Source organism: Lontra canadensis, unplaced genomic scaffold (genome assembly GCF_010015895.1).
Source record: "Lontra canadensis isolate GAN:19392208 unplaced genomic scaffold, GSC_riverotter_1.0 scaffold32, whole genome shotgun sequence".
In the NCBI taxonomy this organism is placed as follows: Eukaryota; Metazoa; Chordata; class Mammalia; order Carnivora; family Mustelidae; genus Lontra; species Lontra canadensis.
In genome coordinates this window covers 5,983,974-5,999,943 of record NW_022631026.1, presented here as the reverse complement: position 1 = coordinate 5,999,943, position 15,970 = coordinate 5,983,974, and the positions used below count along the sequence as shown (strand labels likewise).

Below are 15,970 nucleotides of genomic sequence, written 5' to 3'. Positions count from 1 at the left end.
TTTGGCCTTATCATCTCCCTACCCTTCTTCTGTTTTGGTTCTGAGGCTCTGCTTAGCTCTTCAGAGCACCCGAAGAATTAGAACCGACTATACTATGCATGGGAATTACAGTGACGGCTGCAGAGGGAGATTTAAACCTCAAGCAGAAGCTCTTGTTGGCCAGTTATTTTTATTATCCATGATCCCCCAATCATTAAAACAATTTTAGGTATTTTAAGTTAGTGTGATGCTTTGCTTCTTAGTCTATATTGAACTGTTCCCTCCTCTTAATTTGTTTGTGTCATGATGCATTCTGTTCAGTGACAGTGGACCTTGTGTTTTTTTGCTGCACCAAAAGCCATCAAGTTTTGTGTTTACATTTTCTGATAGACTATTTCAGTTAACAATTTGGAAAACTTGGTTTATGTGACAGTGTTTCAGCCTGAGAACAATAATTTGTGAGCAGGAATGGTATTAATACTTAGAACTAATGGGATTATTAGCTAAGTTTCATAAAGAAAACAGGAGTCTAATAAAGTTTGTTTTGAGATGTGTATGTTAGTACTGCTGGGGTACTGTATAATTCTTGACTTTAATTTGAACATTTAAAAACCACTAGTGTTGGGACGCCTGGGTGGCTCAGTTGGTTGGACGACTGCCTTTGGCTCAGGTCATGATCCCGGAGTCCCGGGATCGAGTCCCACATCGGGCTCCCAGCTCCATGGGGAGTCTGCTTCTCCCTCTGACCTTCTCCTCGCTCATGCTCTCTCTCACTGTCTCGCTCTCAAATAAATAAATAAAATCTTTAAAAAAAAAAAAAACAAAAAAAAACCCACTAGTGTTGAGAGTGCATAGAACTTTCTATTTCCCCACTCCCTCCGAATTGATGCATTTGAAATGAGGGTTGAACTCTGTTTTTAACCTGTTCTCCAAAGAAAATATTGAACTAAGCTAAATTTTATGTATCTTTGGTCTTTTTTTCCCCCTTATATTTCCTTAGAACTTTTTATTTGGAATTCTTTTTAATGACTTTTAACATTTCTGGAGGGTGTCAGAGCAAGTGTTAAAATCCCAAGCAGTATTTTGTCTTCTAAAATGTAGTTAAACAAAGCATCAGACTGTGACTTTAAGGAAGCTATATATTGGTATTGTAGGATTTTAAAATTGTTACATCAAAAGCAGAGAAATACCTGGTTTTCTTTATTTAAGTAGTGTATAAATGAATTGGACAAAGTTGGTAGAAAGTCCGAATGCTGTTCTCCAAAGAGCATTTGTTACGTTTCTGTGACTTACTGTGGAAAGGAGTTTGTGCATCTTCAAAGGGGTTATCCTTGTGGAAAGCTAATTAGGCTCTTTTTAGAAGACACAAAAATAGGCCAGTTCCTTAAAAAAACAAAAGTTTATTTACCGTGTACCAGAATCTGTATCCCACCTGAGGAGTGTGGAGATGCTCATGGAGGAGTGCACACAGGGGCAAACCACGGAGTGTGTGTAGGTGCTGTGGGACCACAGAGGGTCCCTTGACTTGACCTGGGTGCGGACAGGCCAGCAGATGCAAGGAGGACTCTCAGAGGAAGAGTTTAGGTCTCTGTCAGGAAGAACTTTTGGAAATTTAGTGGTTTCCAACAATGGAACAAATTGGCTTGTGAAGTAGTGAGCGTCCTCTCTGGAAGTCAGGAGATGGATGACCGACCATATCCAGGCAGTTTCTGAGGAAAACACGCTGTGGACTGAGGGGCTGGGCTAGCCAGTCTTTTAGGACACTTGTAATTTTAAGACTTTTGTGGGTTTCAACATGCATAGTAAACATAAGGTATAGATAGACACATAACAGTTTAATACTATCAATTTCATGCCTTGCCTTCCTAATTTAATTGCGTGTATAGAACATTTTGGATTTCTTCCTTGGGGTGGGCCCATGATGACTTGGACAGATAGAGCAATGGTTTCCCAATTGCCTTCCTAATCGTGAACTGTGACACCCACGTAGGACAGCGTATGCAGCAGAGTGGAAGTGTGGCCCCGGACACTGAGCTCTTGGGCTGGAGTCTATGTTCTCCCTGTCCTGACTTGCAGCCCAAGCATAGGGACCCCTGTGGGCTCGCGGGGTGCTGGGGCTCTGGTGGCAGCTCTGCCTGCAGCGACCTGTGGCGCATTTTCAGGTTGGGGCTCTTTAGGAGCAAGTGGGCCTTGCCCCTGCTCTCATGTCTCCCTTCCCGTGGCTGGATGAAGAATGATGAGGTTCTGGGTGATGGCACCCCAGAACAGAGGGGGCGGGGACCCCTGAATCAGCCGCCCAGGGAGGCTGCCCAGCGACCAGGAATATCTGCATCGGGCTATTACATGAACCTGTTTTGTTGGAGTCATTACATGTTTTTGTGTGTCTGTTTATTACAGCATCTAATGTGACCGTAACTAATACATAAAGTTTAACAATTAAACAGTCAGTATCTCTGTAACCACCAGCTCAGGGGAAGGGGAAGGAGGCGGGGGAGGGGAGGGAAGAAATAGACTATTACCGCCCGGATGTTCCTCATTGTAACCCATCCCTTCCTCCGCAGTCATCACTTTGGTGGCATCCGGGATAATCATTCCCGGCTTGTCTGTATAGCTTTGGGACTCATGGAGGCATCCCCAACCAGTGTGGGTTGTTGTTTGTTTTTTGGAACTTTTTATGCGTATATGTTTTTATGTTGTTTATAGTCCTCTGAATGAATTCAAGAAATGTGTAGTTTCTTTTGTACAGCATCCTGTGTTGAATTTAATCCATATGTTGTGAAAAAAATCTGTAATTCTTTCCTTTTCATTGTTCTGTGTAGTTTCCTATTGTATAAATATACCACAATTTAGCCATTTTACTGTTTGTTTGTTTGTTTGTTTGTTTGTTTTGAGAGAGAGAGAGTTGGGGGGAGGAGGAGCAACGGAGGGGAAAGGAGAGAAAAGAATCTCAAGCAGGCTCCACGCTCAGCCCCAGCACGGAGCCCACTCAAGGCTGGACCCCATGACCCCGAGATCATGACCTGAGCCAAAATCAAGAATCACTCAGCTGACTGAGCCACCCAGAAGCCCCAGCCATTTTACTGTTAATGGGCGTTGAGTTTTTTCTAGCATTTGGCTATTGTGAACCACACTGTTTTGAATATTCTTGTACAGTCTTCTCGTCCCCATAATACACCTCTCAGTAGTGAAGTGGCTGAGTCACAGGGTATAAATGTTTGGAGTCCTGTAAGAGAATGTACTTGTTTTCCAGAGCAGTTGTGTCAGCGTCGTGTGAGGGCCCATTGTCCACACCGTAGTCCGTGCTTGCAGTTGTCAGACTGGAAGTCTTGGCAAATCTGGTGGGTATTTTTTATGGGTTTAATTTATAGTACTTCCTAAAGATTTAAAAAGTGTTTCTATGCCTTGCTTTTGGGGCCCATCACATCTACTTGGATTTGAGGTTGGTTGATGAGGACATGTTTCCCAAACATAGCTACACACAAGTTTTGCCTGCGGAATTTAAAAAAAAAAAAAAAAAAAGAAATCAGGTCCTGGTTTAGGCTTGGGGAATAAAACTTCTGGGGCAAGTATCCAAGAATCCTTTCTTTCTTTCTTTCTTTCTTTCCTTTCTTTCTTTCTTTCTTTCTTTCTTTCCTTTCTTTCTTTCTTTCTTTTCCCCAAGAATCATTTCTAACTAGCTGTCTGGGTGACGCTTACACAGCTGGACTTGCATGGGTAGACTGGAGCGCTGCGCCCATGATGCTGGTGGTTCTGTCCGCGGGGCCTCGAGACCCCTTTTTTCCTTGGCTACAGCCTGTATGCCTCACTCCCTACCCCAGAAGTGTGGGGTCTCCCAAAGCCTGGCTGTTTACCTTGCGAGACACTGGCTGAGAATGTAAATGTGCTATCTAAAAGCCATTAATACTAGAGGAAAGTGACATTAAAACAGATTCTGTATTCCCTTGATCTGGAGGTAGCAATTGATATTTTGGGCCACTTTTGTTAATATGTTGAGGATCATAATCCTCTTGAGTTGCCTCAAGATTTAGAGCTTTTTACTCTAAAGTTGTTGTTTTTTTTTTTTTAAATTCTGTATTAACTCTAAAGTCAATCGTTGCTTAGTTCCGATGTAGTGTTAATTGACAGAATGTCGTTGGGCATGTGTGGCAATTTAAGTACATATTTTTTCATTGGAGGGGAACAGTTTTAAGTTTTTAATATAAAGCATATCAGAAACCACAAACGTTGGCAAGGATGTGGAGAAAGGGGAACCCTGCTCCACTGTTGGTGGGAATGCGGGCTGGTGCAGCCACTCTGGAAAACAGTATGGAGGTTCCTCAATAGTTAAAAATAGAACTATACCATGATCCCATAATCACACCACGGGATATTTACCCAAAGGACACAAGAATACGAATTCGAAAAGATCGTGCTCTGCTCTGTTTATTGCAGCATTATTTACAGAAGTCAAACCTATGGAAGCAGCCCAAGTGTCCATCGACTGACGAAAGGATAAAGAAGATGTGGTGTAGATATTCAATGGGATGTTACTCAACCATAAGGAGGAATGAAATCTTGCCATTTGCAACAACATGGGTGGAGCTAGAGGGTATAATCCTGAGGGAAATAAGTCAGTCAGAGAAAGACAAATACCATATGGTTTCACTCCTATGTGGAATTGAAGAAACAAAACAAGTGAACCAAGAAGACGTGCCAAAAAACAGCCCCTTGACTACAGAGAGCAAACTGAGAGGCACTAGAAGGGGGTGGGAGGGCGTGGGTGAGACAGCTGCTGGGATTCGCAGCGCACTTGTCGGGATGAGTGCTGAGCAGAGAGTAGACTTGTTGTCTCACTGTACAGTGCGCCGGAAACTGATGTGACGCCCTGTGGTAACTGTGCTGGAGTTTAAGTTCGCAAAGCATCTGTCAGATTCACCAGTGGCTGTCCAGTAAAAATGCAGTGGGATCCACAAGTATTAACCATATGTATAACTTCAAGTTTTCTAGTAGGCACATTTTAAAAAAGTAAATAGGAACAGGTGAAATTAAGACATAAAATATTTTATATAACTTAGTATGTTCAAAATATTTCAATACGTAAACAGTATAAAAATTATTAATGAGGTGATTTTACATTCTTTTTCGTGCTATATGATTGAAGTCTGGTGTGAATTTGATATCTCGATTTTGAGTAGCCACACGAAAGTGCTCATAGTCACATGTAGCTGGTGATCTCCCATCTGACAGCACAGATCTGTTGAGAAGATTGCACAGTGACGAGTGTATAAATTGATATGCATTTTGAACACCTCCCAGATCCCTTCCTCGTGTTCCAGGAGAGGGAGGAAATTTGAAGCATAACATTTTCTTTTTTTTTTTTCATTTTTTTCCATTTTTTTAGTGTTCCAAGATTTATTGTTTATGAAGCCTAACATTTTCTTAGCTACACATTGGTTAAAGTGTAGACACCCTTGATAAAAATGAGAGAATGTTAAGATCAGGTTCAACTTTGGAACTAAAAGAAAAAGCCGAAGACAGAGTCACAAGGTCTGGATCCCAGATCTTCCATGCTTGCTGTGCCCTTTAAAGTAGAGATGACGCTTACATCACATGAGTATTGTGAGGATAACTTAGGCTGTGTTAAGCATGGTCACATTTATTATACAAAATAAGAAAATGTTAGTGCTCTGAGCATGAAGATACTCTGTTTAAGTACAAAGCAGACACAGATAAATGTTTTAATGCCTTAAGTAGAAAATTTGGAAATCTGGGTTTGATCTCATTCAGTGATATGATCACATTTGAGCTTTTTCCTCTGTTGTTTTTTTTTAAACTAACTCCCAAAATAGATGGTTATGTGTCTGTGTATTCATGAAATAAATACAGTTGTATGTGCAGTGCAGAAAACAGAGGCTAGAGATGGGGGAGAGGAGGGGTACAGCAGGCAAAGGGGAGTGGGAGCTCCAGGCTTTGAGCAGTGGAGTGAATAAGTCACAGGAATAAAAGGCACAGCGTCAGGAATACAATAGTGAAATTGTAACAGCACCGATGGGGACAGATGGCAGCGACACTTGTGAGCATAGCATAATCTTCAAGCTCATGGAATCAGTGTCGTACCCCTGAAACTAGTGTTTTAACGTTCTATGTCAGCTGTATCCAAAACAAAAAACAAAACCGAAGGGCACACAAGTCATAAAGAAAATTTCTATTGAATACAACACCATAAACAAAGATAAAAGGCAAGCCGTAGGCTGAGAGAAGTTATTTGTAAAGATCAGTTTCAAATATATAAACAAGTCTTTTTAAAAAAGTCACTGAGAATACAACCCAACAGAGACATGAACAAAGGATATAGAGAGGATACTGACTATCCAGTAAACATGAAAAATGCTATTTCATTTTTACTGATTACTAGTAATCAGTGGAAAGCCACCAGGAAAAAAGAGATATATGTTTTACATCCGTTAGCTTGGCAGAAATTACAAGTCTGACAGTAGCAACTATCATCAAGAACGTGGGGCAGTGGAACTAGAATGTTGGTAGTGTAATCTGAAGTGGGAGAGAGATGCAGATCCTTTGAGTCTTTTACCGTTTTATAACATTCAAAACATTCAGGGGGCACCTGGGTGGCTCAGTTGCTTCAGTGTCTGTCTTTGGTTCAGGTCATGATCTCAGGGTCCTGGGATCAGGTCCTGCATGGGGCTCCACGCTAAGCAGGGAGTCTCTTTCTCTCCTTCTCCATCTCCCTCTGTTTGCGCACGCTCTCTCTCTCTCTCTCTCTCTAAGCAGGGAGTCTCTTTCTCTCCTTCTCCATCTCCCTCTGTTTGTGCACGCTCTCTCTCTCTCTCTCTCTCTCTCTGCTCTCTCTCCAATAAATAAATAAAATCTTTTTTTTTTTAAAGATTTTATTTATTTATTTGACAGAGCGATCACAAGTAAGCAGAGCAGCAGGTGGGGGGGGGAAGCAGGCTCCCTGCTGAGAAGAGAGCCTGATGCGGGGCTCGATCCCAGGACCCTGAGATCATGACCTGAGCCGAAGGCAGAGGCCTAATCCACTGAGCCACCCAGGCGCCCCAATAAATAAAATCTTAAAAAGGTTTAAGCAATCAAAGCAACACAATACTTTGCAAATTACAGAGATGGTAAAAATATGAAAATACTCATGAGAGTACTAAATCTTAAGGCTGATAGTTATTCCTTGTGGGGGAACTGGAAGGAATAGAACCAGAAAGAGGGGTTTGCACAGGGAGCTTCACTGTGCATCCAGCATCGGAAATACTGGGGTACTTCAAATCCACCGCTTCTCCATGACCTCCTTCTTAGGGGTGACCATTCTGACACTTTGATGCCTGGTTCTGTGCATGTGCTCAGGGAAGCAGAGCGGTGTGTGGTGAGCGGCACAACCTGCGTCCCCAGGACAGCCCTGAGGGTTACAGGAAGTGGGCGCTGTCAAGCTCACCGGCTGTTTGTTGAGCCCCAACAACTAGGGACGTGTGGCATCCATGAGTAGGTCATGTGGAGACCATGCTAACGTCTAGCACATTGTGGATGCACAGCAGGTCCGTAATTAGGACAGCAAGTACGTATATAATGAAGGAAGGTATACGTAGTTTGGCTTTTTCTTCTGTTCTTCAGCTTGTGCTTTTCACTTCCTAGACTGTCTTGGTGATCTTCCGCATCAGATGCATTCTTTTAACCACATTTTGTTTTTTTAATTTTTAAAAAGATTTTATTTATTTATTAGAGAGAGAGATTGAGAGAATGAGTGGGAGGAGGGGCAGAGAGAGAAGTGTGGGGCTCGATCCCAGGACCCTGGGATCATGACCTGAGCCAAAGGCAGATGCTTAACCCACTGAGCCACCCAGGCGCCCCTTTCTTTTTTTTAATTCTGTCTTTTCCTATTGACTTTTAGTTGTTTCTGCGTTTTGAATATTAAAACCCTTTGTCATGTATCTCATGTATGCATTTTTTTCTTCCAGATGGTTACTTTTAACATTCATTTACCATTCTTTTGTTGTGTGGAAGTCTTTAACTTTTGTGTAGCAAATCTGTTTATTATGTAAAATTGATATTATTTATTATGTTATTGGTATTACTCAATAAGCTTATGTAATCTCTTACATCCTTGTCTAGGGCGTACCTAATTCTAGTTATCCTAGCAAATCAGAGTAAACTAGATCCTGGGTGGGGACAGAGTATCTGTAAATGTCACAGGTGTAGAACAACAAAGGTCTGTCTTGCTACTTGTCTAATTACGAGCTGGCAGGGGGCTTTGCTCCTGGCTTCTGGAGCACTGCAGATGGAAAGACAGCTCTGAAGGTTCTGATTGTGGTAATTACGGCTTGACACGCATCACTCTGCTCACAGCTCGCTGCCCGTGGCTTGTCATGACAGGGAGCTGGGACGTTGGCGCCTGCCTCTGCCCAGGAGAGGACCAGCCACGGTAGGCAAATAGCGCGAGTGACCGCCACGGTTGGGGTGGGCCGTTAATTCTTCTGGAATTTGTTTTTAAGTGTAGGAGGCAGTACATTGCTTTCTTGGTTTCTTTGTCTCTGAAACAGTGCAGAGTGCATCGAGAGGGTTTGTGTGGGGCTTAATGGGTAATTGTAAAGGGCTCAGAATTGTCATGTTAGTTTGGGTCCCGAGGAGCAGTTTGCGGAGCTTGACCTGGGGGAAGTGTCTGGGGCGCCTGGGTGGCTCAGTGGGTAAAGCCTCTGCCTTTGGCTCAGGTCATGATCTCAGGGTCCTGGGATCGAGTCCTGCATCGGGCCCTCTGCTTGGCGGGGGTCTGCTCCCACTCTCCCCACCTGCCTCTCTGCCTACTTGTGATCTCTGTCAAATAAAATCTTAAAAAAAAAAGAGAGAAAGCCGGAAGGGCCTGGAAGGAGGAGGGAGAGCCAGCCACCTGCGGTCCGCATCCTATGGACGAGGTCTGTGAAGCCATGCTCCAGGTCCTCGACACGGGTGTGCCTCCTTTCCCTACCACAGCCACCTGTGGGGAGCAGCCCTGGGAAGCGGGGCTGGGCGATGCCTGGTGATGGACTTCCAGGGCCCGGCATGTGCCCGTCAGTCTGCTGGACACCTGCGAGGGGCATGGCCACCCCGGCCCACAGGAAAAGTGCGGGCATGTGCCAGCAGCAGAGCTGGCGAAATGGGGTGTGACTTGGTCTTTTCCGAAGAGTCCTTTCCCCCAGTCACATTGATTGATCAGCTTTCTTTCTGCTGCTGGGACAGGCGTCTTTCCTAGACATGGGAAGTACACACACTCCGTTCAACAGTGTCTGTTGGTGGCCCTGTTGGTGTGGCTTTCGAGCGGCACTACCAGAGCCCTCGTGCGGGTTCCACCTGTGGGGCTTTGTGCCTCTTTATCTGGGATCACGCCCTAGACGTTGAATTTCTGAGTAAGAAGAAGTATGTTGTAAGTTTTGAGGACTGTTGTCACTTTCCTTGAGAGAGCCACACCGGGTGACAGGGTGCCGGTGGTGAAGGGCGCCCGCTCCCCTGTCCCACGGCCACACTTCGCTGCCCTGATGACCTCACCGGTACGGCTTTGCTGGGGATGGAGAGAGAAATTTCCAGATCTTTACTGGACACTGACATTTGTAAATGTTCGCGCTTTTTGCTTAATTTTCTGTTGAGTAGCTCAGTTTTCCTGTGGATATGTAAAAGTTCTTTGTATATTAAGTAAAGGGCTCTTTTTTTCGATCATCTCTTCTGCGAGTATTTTCCCACTTTTCGTTTGTCTTTTGACTTTGTGTGTGTGTGTGTGTGTGTGTGTGTGTGTGTTTTGCCATACATGATTTAAAAATCTTTATATGGTAAGATCTACCAGTCTTTTCTTTCAAAAGGTCTGTATCTTTGAACTAGCTTTTCAACTACCTAAATACTTTTCTCCCTGGTTTTATTGAGATCTCAGTGACATGCATGATGGTGTGAGTCTAAGGGCTGCAGCATAATGATGTGGTATATAGGCGTGTTGTGAAATGATCTCCGCAGTGAGATGACCTTCTGGCCCCTCCCAGGGGGCCAGCTCGCAGGTTCCGAGCGCGCTGTGGATTCGGAGTTGCGGTGTGTGCTTGGGAAGAGGTGGATTCAGGAATGTCCTAGGTCACTGTCTTGGACCCTTCTCTCCCTAAGTGTGCTTACAAATTTATTTTGGGATCTTAAGTATTTCTTTGAATCATGTCCTTAAAAATTAATCTTGTTGCTGTTACACTGCAGTGTTATGAATACTGAGTAGTAGGCTTTTAACCTGAGTGCGTAGACGGAAACTTAGTGTGAGAGATCAAGCGGCGTCCTCTGGTGTTGGAGAGAACACTTCCCTCACCAGCTCACGCAATACACGCTCCTTAAAGAGCGTCCTCTGATACGTCTGCAGCTGTTGCCTTTATAAGGACTATTTTGTGCAGCTTTTCATAAAAAGCTTTCTTTTGTATAAAATGAGGTGTGTTACCAGTAAGTCTTAGCGAAGCTTTCCCAGTCTTCCTTCTTTCTCCCTTCCTGTGCCCTGCCTGCCCTCCCACCTCACCCCCTCCCAAATTTCTGGGAGTGGTTTCTTTGAAGGCACATCAGGTCATGCGTGTATATTTTCAACAAAACAGCTTTCAAAAGAGAACAGTAAGTCTTCCTAGTCTAAATTTCTTTCCACCTGAAAGAAACCTTGTAGAAAGGGGTGACCTGTCACGCGTCAAAACAAATGGACATGAACTCCACAAATCTTTTTTATTGTCTTTATTAGCAACGGGGTGGACATGGCCAGTTGTCCATGTTTTTGTTAAACAGGATGGCAGTGTTTTGCAGATAGCATTGTTTCTAAAAGACTTGTTTGCGGCAATCAAGTTTGACCTTCAGACATTCTCTGGAAGTAGAGAGGCAGCCATGGAACAGCCTAGAACCAGTCAGATTTGGATTTGAGAGTGGGGGGCCACCTGTTACTATAATTGACCTGGAGTTGGTTGAGTAAAATGGGGAAATGGCACCTTGTTTGGGAGATTAAATGAGATAACCAGTGTCAAGTACCCAGGACGTGACATCATAGGTGTGTGCCTTCTTTCTTGTTCTCTCTCCCTCTCGTAATCACTGCCCTCCCCAACCCTACCCCCCATGAAAGACTGACTGAGGTATGGTTTCAGCTTGGCAAAGTTTTACCTTGAAGGCCTTTCAGAACAGTTGCTTGAACATCTGGGTATGTACGTATTCTAGTTTTTTCTACGTAAGGTAGTTGTGTGGACTTATGCAACTGGGTGTCCTATAGCTTCTTTTCTGGATATGAGTTATGCTACGCTCTCCTCCTAGAGTTCCTGCCATTGTCTGACTATCCAATCCTTATCCTCCCCAGCCCAGTCACAAGGCTCAAATGCGGGCTATGCCTTGGGGCTGCTTCCCCAGGTCCAGGGCATGGAGGGCACCTCTGTCGGCTTCCGCTGGGTCTGAGCCTTGGTGCTTAAATTGTCCTCTGGTTGTGTGTCCATGACTCACTCTTTTGGTTCTTTTGGAGCAGGAGCACGTTTTGTGCATCTTTGTATCTCCTGTGCAGTTGTCCTGGCTAAACAGTGGATAATTTATTAATTATTCTTAAGCTCTTTATTTTAGATAGGTCACCTAAGCATTAAGACGTAGTTTCCTTATCTATAAAATGTGACTTTTTGTTCTGGATTTTCCCCTTTTTTACCATGTTATCATTTATTAACAGCCAGTTGGCTTTCACATTCACTTGTCCCCTCGTCTAGTGACCAGACCCGACAGTCCTCTGGCCTGAGCATCTTTCGAATTGGTTCTCTCCTCTCTGTGTCCCTGCAACTGTGGGCTCCTTTCTCAGGCTGGTATACAGCCGCCTGCCCTTGTTCTGTTCTTGCCTTTGCGGACGGAGAGGACGCACCACATCACTTTTTCATTTTAAAGATCTCCAGTGGTTTTTCAGTTCTTACGCGCTCAGCTGTAAAGCCCCAGTGTGACGCGCGGAGCCCTCACTTTCCAGCCCTCCATCCTGACCCCTTCCCAGGATCCCATGTTGTGCTCATTTGCATTTTCATTTCTCAGTGGTTCCTTCATGTTATTTTTTTAACTAACGTGTAATATATTATTTGCCCCAGGGGTACAGGTCTGTGAATCATCAGGCTTACACATTTCACAGCACTCACCATAGCGCGTACCTCCCCCATGTCCATCACCCAGCCACCCTATCCCTCCCTTCCACCCCCCAGCAACACTCAGTTTGTTTTGTGAGATTTAGAGTCTCTTATGGTTTGTCTCCCTCCCAATCCCATCTTGTTTCATTTTTTCCTTTCCTAATCCCCATGACCCCCCAACCCCTGCCTCGCAAATTCCTCATATCAGTGAGATCATATGATAATTATCTTTCTCTGATTGACTTATTTCACTTAGTATAATACCCTCTAGTTCCATCCACGTCTTTGCAAAGGGCAAGATTTCATTTCTTTTGATGGCTGCCTAGTATTCCATTGTGTATATATATACCACATCTTCTCTATCCATTCATCTGTTGATGGACATCTTGCTTCTTCCCATAGTTTGGCTATTGTGGACATTGCTGCTATAAACATTCGGGTGCCTGTGCCCCTTCGGATCACTACGTTTGTATCTTTAGGGTAAATACCCAGTAGTGTGATTGCTGGGTCGTAAGGTAGCTCTATTTTCAACTTTTTGAGGAACCTCCATGCTGTTTTCCAGAGTGGCTGCACCAGCTTGCATTCCCACCAACAGTGTAGGAGGGTTCCCCTTTCTCCGCGTCCTTGCCAACATCTGTCGTTTCCTGACTTGTTAATTTAAGCCATTCTGACTGGTGTGAGGTGGGATCTCATTATGGATTTGATTTGTATTTCCCTGATGCTGGTGGTGTTGAGCACTTTTTCATGCATTTATCGGCCAACTGGATGTCTTCTTTGCAGAAATGCCTGTTCCTTCATGTTATTTTTGTGTATGTTTGTTTTTGTCATTTGTTTGTTTAAAATGCTCCTTTACCTAACTTTCCAACACTATTGGTTTTTACACCTCGAGGATCATCAGAACCTGTGGGTTGTTATCTCTTTTTGTTTTTTATATCAACTTTTAGGTTTACCCTGAAGATTTTTGATTCAGTGTCTGGAGTTAAGATGATCTCATTTTCTTTATCTGTAAGATGATGGTGTTTGAAATGGATATTTACAAAGATACAACATTTTGTATGTCAGTGGCCCAAGAACGCTTCTGTGATAATTGCCACACTTTGTTAAGTGTATTAGACACTAATGAAAAGAGAAAGGGAGGAGAGAGAGAAGGAGGGAGGCAGGGAGAAACTCCTCAGATGGTTGTGGATGTCAGCTATGATTGGGAAATCCTGTCACCAGCCTTGTGACATTCATCCCTCTATGTTCTCTCCTTTGGTGAGGTGTTCTTAAAAACACTTTCTCATGTAACCTTTCAAAAGATGTTGAAGTTCCTTGTGTACCTATTTGCTTTTCTCATCAGATTCTAAAGTTGCCCAAGGCCAGGACTTGTGTATATTTGGGGTTCCTAATGCTTTGCCCACAGTAGATGCTCTCGATACATTTTTGGTGAACTCAAGGATATTTGAAAGGAAGGTTTCAAACTGTAAGAAGCTTTGCAGATGTGAGTAGTATTTATATCAAAAATAGCCATTTTTCCAATGTATTTACTTTTTGCTTAAGAATATATTGTTAGAACCCTTTAGGAGGGAAGAAGTGCTTAGAACCTGTTGGAATGACAGTTTGCTTGTATCGAGTCTGACTGTTTCGAAGAACAATGGTCTCTTAGACCAAGTACAACAATGTTCAACTGTTTTTCTCCTGGTAATGCAGAGAGAAGCACACAGTTGTGCTGTCTCTAGGCAGAGATGTCTCTGGAGATCTGTGGCAGCGTCTACATGAAGATGGTCTGATTGGTTCACACTGAGGTGCCTGAAACAGGGGTTTAGTTGTTTCATGGTTTTGGCAAGTTCCTCATGTCCAATGGATTTTTTTTCCCATGTCTTTAGATTTTAAGACCTATTTTCCTTAATAGTCTGTGAGAATCTATTTCATAAGAAAGACATGGAGATTTTTCTTGCATCTTTAAATACCAAAGAGAACTTTAAATACCAAAGAGCGCAGTGTCTCTGCGAGTTGCGGATAGAGTGGGGAGCTGGCATGGATGGACTTGAGGGTAAATGTGTTTCCTCACTGCTTGCTGAAGGCGCCTTCCGCTGTTGTCACTCGTCCTGCTGCCTCCTGAACCAGTCCCTGAGCGCCCCCAGAGCTGAGACAGCTGGTCCCTGCCTTTCCTAAGCAGTGGTTCGAGACCCACCTTGCTTTTTGACGCCCTCCGCAGAGAGGCCGTGAACTCCACATGGAGGAGGACACCTTCCCCCAGAGCCTCAGGGGTCCTGACCAGATCCCACCCAGGGGATATTTGGAGAAACTCAGAACTGTTTTCTAATAGAGGAAGGCCTGTGTCATTAAGACATGGTCTTTTCTTTTGCTTAAAGCACAGGGTGCCCTGTGCGGTTTCTAGGTCTGCATTCCCATGACCTTAAGGTTCCTCCAGGCCCCTCCAGCCCTTTCCACGCTGGGTGCCACCTGACCCTGCAGCACAGGCGGCGGGCGCCCGCCCATCTTGCAGAACGGGGAGCTGCCATCCCTGCCCAGGCCCCAATTTTTGCTTTTGTTTCTGTTTCTCTGGTAAACTTGGGAGATCTTAATTTTATATAGCTTCGGGGTTTTTCTCCGGAGAATTTAAATGTTGTATCAAATGAAAGAGTCAAGTCTGTGTTGCTAATATGGAATTTTATATTTTTCTTTACAGGTCAACTTTGTAGTGTGCCAACTCTTTGCCTTGCTAGCAGCTGTTTGGTTTCGAATTTATCTACGTTCCAGCAAAACTAGCTCTTTTATAAGACATGTCGTTGCTACCCTTTTGGGCCTTTATCTTGCACTTTTTTGCTTTGGATGGTAAGTAATTGTTTTGATTATATTTAAATGAAGCCTTTGGACATCTTTGTGGTTGAGTGTGTACAAAGATACATGATGTGGGTTTTGTTCTTATCTTTATATGTAAAGTTTTATATTTTTATTTTTAATAGAAAAAAAGTGTGGAGATTGGGCTCTGTCTCTTCAGTTTGGGCTCAGAGGGCACTTTGCTATTTGTAGTGTATGAAATAGCACAGATGAAGGGAAAAGGCATACAGACATTTCCTTCTGTCCTGACCGGTTCTCTTCACCGACTTTGACATCTTTTATGCCAAGACAGGTGGCTTTTAAGAGTCTGGTACAGCCCAGTGATAGAACTATTACAATTTTTTAGATTCTGCCATTAGTAAAAAGAGGTTTTTTTGTTTGTTTGGTGGGGAAAAATTCCATATGACGGAAAGAGATGTTTGTGTCACCTTCGGTCAGCTCCCTTCCTAACCGCAGGGCTTCCCGACAAACCTTAGGTACAGAAACCCCCTCCTTCCTGTGTGTTACGGGTGGCTGGGTGGGTGACAGAAGGAAATCAGGAGAAGAACACACGATCTTGGCGAAGCCACAGAGACTCTCAGGGAAGGGCCTCTTTGTGATTGCTTCCTAATTGTTCTTTTTAAGTGGGAGCTTCTGCTGCTTGCTCGCTGGCTGTCCCGTGAGCGCGCTCACAGATAAGGCCTTGGGGGTTTGCTCTTCTGAAGACTCTTGTTTGAGATGAAAACTCCCCGAGCGGGGAGAACACACTGGCTGGACCTGTGCTTCCGTCGTTCCTGTCGTGGGGGATAGGGTCTGCGAGACCTTGGTCATGCCTCTGCGTTTATGCGAGGACTTTTTTTTGAGTCTTCTGAGGGCTGGACTATGGCTGGTATTTCTTAATCTAATTTTTGGCTCTGGCAATTGCGAATGTTTCCTAGAAACTAATGAAAAAAATCAATCAAGGATCATGTATTCAGCCTCTGCCCTATTGGCAGGCGGCCAGTCCTCTGATAGGCGTGGCCAGCAGGCAGCATCTGTCCTGAGGCTTGGAGCCGATCTCTCAGTTCCCAAATACGGGCTTT

The 15,970-nt window shown here is 44.1% G+C and overlaps 1 protein-coding gene across 4 annotated transcripts in view; it reads left to right on the top strand.

Annotated features, from left to right (window-relative positions):
- Window positions 1–15,970, top strand: part of MBOAT2 (membrane bound O-acyltransferase domain containing 2) — a 119,651-nt gene that overhangs the window by 36,507 nt on the left and 67,174 nt on the right. For 3 of the 4 annotated variants that reach the window (XM_032866804.1, XM_032866802.1, XM_032866803.1), the window contains exon 2: window positions 14,758–14,903. The exons of the other annotated variant lie outside the window; for it this stretch is intronic. In XM_032866804.1, the coding sequence (XP_032722695.1) occupies window positions 14,758–14,903 (146 nt within the window). The remainder of the gene's footprint in view (window positions 1–14,757; window positions 14,904–15,970) is intronic. 4 annotated transcript variants of the gene reach the window in all.